Source organism: Trachymyrmex septentrionalis, unplaced genomic scaffold (genome assembly GCF_001594115.1).
Source record: "Trachymyrmex septentrionalis isolate Tsep2-gDNA-1 unplaced genomic scaffold, Tsep1.0 scaffold27, whole genome shotgun sequence".
In the NCBI taxonomy this organism is placed as follows: Eukaryota; Metazoa; Arthropoda; class Insecta; order Hymenoptera; family Formicidae; genus Trachymyrmex; species Trachymyrmex septentrionalis.
In genome coordinates, this window is record NW_017305430.1 from 262,682 (window position 1) to 269,388 (window position 6,707).

Genomic DNA, 6,707 nt, shown 5'->3' on the forward strand with positions numbered 1-6,707 from the left:
AGATACTTATATAAAAGAGAAATCTTTATAAAATAAAAATTAAAAATTATGTTTACAAATAATCTGACTTGAAATGAATATCTGTCTTTACTAGAAAAATGCTTATTATGGTCGAAGCTGAATCTTCATTGCTTTAAATAATTCAATCTTGTATTACTAACATACACTGTATATGTATTTGCATATATATCACATTGAAATCTTTTTATAACTGCGCACCGAATTGTTTTTCCGGACTATAAACGCAATTAAAATTACTCTAGCAATCGCGAATTAAATTGACAAGCAATTTAATAATAGTGTATATTAGTAATTCAAGATTGAATTATTTAAAGCAATAAAGATTCAGTTTCGTCCGTAATAGGCATTTTTCTAGTATTGATGTGTTTCTCATATATGCGGTCTAAAATAAAGATTGTTAATATTTATATCTGTCTTTAATATATAAAATAATAAACATTAAAAATACAAACGATAAGTAATTATAAATAACTTATTCTTATATATTTCAGAATTCTTAAAAATTGAAATGCGACTCTTTTAAAATCCAATTATATAAATGTGAATTATTTATAATTAGATTTAAATTTTTTTATACGCATTAAAGATATGTTTTTATTTTCAAATCAGATTTTTAGTAAATATAATTTTAAGCTTTTATAGTCAAAAATCTATCTTTAATGTAAGTACCTAGTTATTTTTGTTTTGCTTCTATATATTAATTTATATATTTGTAGATATTGTTATAGTATTCAAATTAGTGGGATACTTAATTTTTTTTTTAGTACCGTCTTTTCTATTTACTTTGGTACCGTCCATTACAGACTAAAATGTAAGTGAAGCTCTCTAGTGCTTAATCTTATTACCACAGTTTGTTTGTTAGTTACTTCCTCGTTTATTAATAATAGTATGTTCTCTTCATACCATATTTATCTGACTGTCTCGGAAGTACATCTTCACATGGACATCTGCATAAGCAATCGGAACCGGAACCGGGCGCGGATGTGCACACGCGGTGTATGCGCAGCGACATGTATGCAGAACGTGCCGGTATAAAAGCTTAGAAAATACGCTGGTAAGTTGCAGTTCTCACTTGGCCGCCTCAAATATCGTAATGGTGAAGATGACTTTCAAGGTAGAGTGTCGAAACTCGTCGCGAAGGAAGGGAACGTGACGCGGATCAGAGAAAGTGCTCGTTAAAGAACAGCTCCGCGACACAAAGACGAAACGATAGAAACAGATAAAGAAAGAGATAGAAGGAGAGGGAAAGAAAAAAGAAAGCAGAAGGAGAGAGTGAAATATAAAGAGTTAAGAAGGGAATAAAGGTGAAGGGCGATGGATTCTAAATTGCCATTAATTACGCACGTATAATTGGCCCGGTAATATGCGCTTGGAAGGAAATAAATAATTCGACACCGGGAAGGTAGCTCAACGCGGTTTTCTCGGAGAGCTAAGCAATGTCGTAAATGTAAAATGGGATTAAATTGTTCCTTGACATTAAGTCTACTTGATGTAATTAGTTCGTTCAGCTGGTTTTGCCACGAGCGTAAGTTTTTGCAAAAGATATAGTGTACGTTTCACAGCAGAGCAGGGCGTGCTCAAGAGATGGTAAGAATTCTGGGGTTGAACTTCATGAAAATTAAAAAGTGCACGCTGACTTCTAACAAACGTTTCTCTTTAATTGTATTAAGCGCTCGTTCTTTTGTGCTTGGCTAATCTTGAAATCTTCTCAACCTTAGAGGTCTTATGTTAGTTGTTTTATTATAGCTAAGAGCTTCTATTATTTTCTTACATACATGTGTGTGTATACGTATACGAGTGAATACATTTTCTGCTTATATATTTTAACGAACTCGCGTTTTACTTCTATTGTGAGAAAAACTGATATTAAGAAACACAAAAGTTTTTAAATTAAGTTATTATTCTGATGATAATTGTATAAAATTGTTTATTATATTAAACTTGTTTATTATATATGCTTCGAATTTTGCGCGAATTATAATGTAACATTTATATGACTTTTTGATAATATTACATTAAGTATACATGATATTGTGAAGTTTCTCATAACTTGACGAGTGCATGTAAAATCTTACATAGTACATTTTAACATGCACATATTCTATCTCTTTTCGCATATATTCTACTATATTCCTAACTTGAGCGTATACTTATATATGCAATAATGCAAACTGTACTTGTCCACGTGCATTTTACATATATAATTATTACGATAAAACAGTGTCTGCATGTTGCATTAGTTTTGACAAAATTCATACAAAATAAAATGATAATTTATGCTTGTATCTTATCGCTAGTAACATAGTCAATATTTTCAATCAAGTATCAATTTTGAATAATTTATGATATATTGTGTTTATCGTTTTACGCGCACGCGCGCGTTGCGTATTCAATCTTGCTCGAAGATAATATAATAATCTGCTGATTACATCAATTTATAATTACAAGTTAAAAGATTTTAATATCAAGTGAAATACTTACTTCAATTTTACGTCGCGAAGACTGATGAAGCGGAAAACAGTTTTACTGAAATATCTAAAAGTTCAGCTAGATATAAATCTGAAAATAATTCTGTTTGGACTACCAAAATATTGTAATTATGCAGGACACTCAAGCGCCTCAAGCTAGTTGCTGAAACGTTAAAACTTGTTGCAGCATTGTCATCACACTCAGGTTCCCTAAAAAAATTATTATGATAGTCCAACAAAATTATTTTCAGGTCTGTATCCAGCACAATGTCAGGTCTTTTAACATAAAATCGTTCTTTTCATATAATAATGTTAATTAGGATTAATTTAATTAATCTATTAATTTTTAATTTATTATATAAAATGTATTACGCCGTTTATACCGAAAGAACGGTTTTGAAGTATCTAAAAACCGAACTAGATACAGATTTAAAAGTAATTTTGCTGGACCATCAAAATAATTATGTAAGGAATTCAAACATAATAAGCAATGCTGCCAAAAGTTTTGACATTCTGATAATCAGCTTGAATGTCTTTTTACATAATTACTTTATACAAATTTGTACAACTAAATTTTTAGATATTTCAGTAAACTCGTTCTTTTCGTATACGAGCAAAGACGAAGAAACTTTCTCCGATGAATTGTACGTCCATTTCGCTTTTTCAATCGAGTCACTTCCATCGTATTGGTTTACGTTGGTTTGAACATTGACGACCGAGCTGTCAGGATCCCCGTAATTAAAAACGAGAGGTCGATGACCCGGCCATCGCTACTCGATGTCGATGTATATTGTAAATGTCTAGAGTTTCATCATGAGATCGAGTGAGTTTTGTATACACAAGCGACATCGATCGTATAGATCACGGTTACATTTCCGTGCAATTTTGACTCATCCAACATATTTTACCAGCTTGAAATATTCTACCTTGTTTGACTGTTTATACAGGCACATGAAAAAAGTATCTGACACTGGAAAACACATAAAAATGTTTAAATCATATCATCCTTCGCTCGGCAATTCCTTCCCGTCAATTGACTTTATTCTGCAATAATATTTTTTCTAAAAGAAGCTTTTTTCCCCATAAATAAGAAAATCGCAATGGACAAAGAAAATTACGAAGATGGGTAAATATATCCAGCGCTCATGTAAATAAACTCTTCAGTTCATAACGCGCGTTATTTACAATCATGATCGATAACTACCAGAGCATCGAAAGCCCCTTCCGCCGTGTCCAGAGGTGAGTCTCCGGACAACACGACACCATCGACATGAACTTCTTGTGTCGCAGGTCACCGTCGCACTAACCATTGGCCTCGCCCTGGCCGATCGATCAATCGCCGGCGTGATACCGCTGGACCATGATCATCATGTCTCGGTGGCTAGCTCGTACATGCATTTTCAAGGGCCAGTACAGGGACCTGAATACGAGGTGAAAGTGCCACACGTACCTGTGGACCATCTTAGTGAGCACAACTTTCTGGGCCACCACGAGCATCGCCATCATGACGGCTACACGGTCGACTATGTGGCGAAGCCAAAGTACGAATTCTCATACGGCGTCGAGGATCATCATACCGGCGACTTTCACGGCCAGAAGGAGTCCAGTGATGGTAAGTGAAAAAGGACGAGTCACTTTTATGCTTCCGTGACTTTCGCGGAACGACAATGTGACGAGCCGAGTCTTTGAATGGCCGGCTACCTGTAGCTACGTCGTTTATCCGATTTCCACCGGCACCAGCACGACGTTCCGCTGACGTCGGCAAAAATTGCCATGGGTGAAAAGAAAATTGCATTTCTGCGAAGACTGTCCGCGAGCGCACCCTCCGACACATCGAGAATACGCGAGCCAGTATGCGCGAATGCTTATGCGTACGTGTATGGGTGTGAGTGTATGTACATTCCTGTCAACTCTTCAGTTGGAACTACGTTTTCTTACTTGAGTTGTGAAGTTGACTCGAATTGTAAACTGGCTTCAACGGCACATCGGTACGATACTGTACAAGCATGCCGTGTCGAAGTATAAACTTACCTCAAAATAGAACAAACTTTACAAATGCATTCCTTAATCAAGTTGGAATCAATTCTTCTTTAGTGAAAGAAAGTGTTCAGTTTTTTAACTACAAGTGACTGAAAAACATTTCGGAAATTACACTTCAAAAATTCAAATAAATAAAAACGGTCTTCGTCTGCACTTTAAGCAAATTTTGTTTGAACAGAATTTTTTGAGTTTTAAATATGTCACGGCACATAATGTAAATATAAAAAAAAAAAAATGAAGAGCGTTCCTTATTAAACCTTCATTTAAAAAAATTAGTTTTGAATTAATTAAAAGATACGTACGCAAAGATTCAAACATTTCATTTAACATTTTGCATATATAACTACGTAAAAGTGAAATTATTTGAAATAATATACATAATATTGAGATAACTAAACATTGCGCGCGATTCTAATGAAATAGTTTCTAAAATAAATTTAAATTTTTATTGTCATGCATAACAATTGAAAAGGCAAAGAAATAATAGAAATCAATAGATAATATTTATATAGGTTGCTCTAATTATTTTACATCAGAAAAATTTGTTTCATTAAACAGAATTTTTCTATAAAATAATTATTGATAACATAAAAAATTATTATTAACTTCCCGTCTGCAATTCGATTTTTTTTGGCACGAGCGAAATTTTACTGCCAAACTTCAAAATAAAAGAGAATGGAATCTGGTTCCCTTATTGCTATGTTATACATTTTTTAACAAATTTCCACTTTTACCTCATTTTTTGCTAAAATTTCAACTTTTATTAAATACAGGTTTTAATATTTGGATTAAAAAACTATTTAGTAATGAAATAGAGAAGTTAAAAAATTACCCTGAATTTTTCCATGTTTTTTAAAAGCTTGAACAGTAAAAAACTTGGGTTGGACAAAAAAAAGCCAGATTGCGAGCAGAGAAAGTAAAAATATAATAACACCAGACGGAGAAGATTTAACCATTTTTCTATCTCCGGTTACGATTATCCACAATCTCGAACTGCATTGAGAAACTCCTTTCTACCTCTTGAAAGCTATTTCTTTCACGCAGGACACGGCGTGACCGGGGAGTATACCGTGAAAGATCCAGGTGGCAGCCTCCGGGTCGTCACCTATCACGCGGACAAGGAGGGATTTCACGCAGTAGTACACACTACCGGGAAGAATGATCATTCAGGCGGAGTCTACGGCGGTCAAGGACATGAGACCCAAGACCACCTACACGAATTCGCCGCGTTATCCGCGCACGCTGCAGCGTTCTGAAAGAAAACTATAGCGACTACCATGACAACTGGTGACTGATCGTTTTTCTATGTACCTGGCACGATTAGACTTTTCCTTTTCCGAATCGTCAACGTTGATGTTTCCGTTTTGTATACCAAAGGTAACAACGGTGCTGTCCGTCCGACATTATACGCAAGGATAACGTATCGTATATTTGTAAATATATACTATAGTTTATCCCTCTTATACACGATAAACGACATAAACATGATGGAAGAATACATGTTTATTCCTTTTGTGCTACATAGGCAGCAGTATGCCCTGCTTTTCCAGTACAGAAAATTATTGAAAAAACGTGATAGACACATAAACTATATAAATAAAAATTACAAGATTAATAAAGGTTTCCGATGAATAATTAACGTTTCACTTAATTGAAGTAACGTGACCGAAAATATTTTTTATTATATATTCCTATTCTTTTATGCATAAAACTCTTTTTATATTTATCGAAAACCTTTTAATTGATTAACATTTTAATCGAGCGCTCGAGTTTATTTGAAAACTCCCGTTGAAATGAGTGAAAAGTTAAATATACAATATAAGCCACCCACAAGTTATAATTACTCAATTTTTGCGAGAATTTCTGCGCTTTACTAAAATTACTCGATGGCCCGAATTCTGACCGAATTCGTTAAAAAAAAAACAATATAAAATATTTGAAAAATATAAAACATTTCTAAAAATACAATAAATTGATTATTTTGTAGTCCCAATTACAATATTTATTATCGAATTTATTTTCGAAAGGATATTAACATTACTATTGTTTACATAAATTTTACATGCTTTTATGAATTTGACAGACATTGAAAGATATATTTTATTCCGAATTATACAATACTTTATGGCAAAAACAAAGTGACGTGTGCCTAAGCTTATTAACTGATACACAGCTGAT

At 33.6% G+C, this 6,707-nt stretch overlaps 1 protein-coding gene across 1 annotated transcript in view; it reads left to right on the plus strand.

Annotated features, from left to right (window-relative positions):
* Positions 1–6,417, plus strand: part of LOC108749168 (cuticle protein 19-like) — a 46,755-nt gene extending 40,338 nt beyond the window's left edge. Inside the window, exons 2-3 of the mRNA XM_018487707.1 lie at positions 3,780–4,101; positions 5,574–6,417. Of these exons, the coding sequence (XP_018343209.1) occupies positions 3,882–4,101; positions 5,574–5,785 (432 nt within the window). The 5' untranslated portion in view covers positions 3,780–3,881 and the 3' untranslated portion in view covers positions 5,786–6,417. The remainder of the gene's footprint in view (positions 1–3,779; positions 4,102–5,573) is intronic.
* Positions 6,418–6,707: the final 290 nt, after the last annotated feature.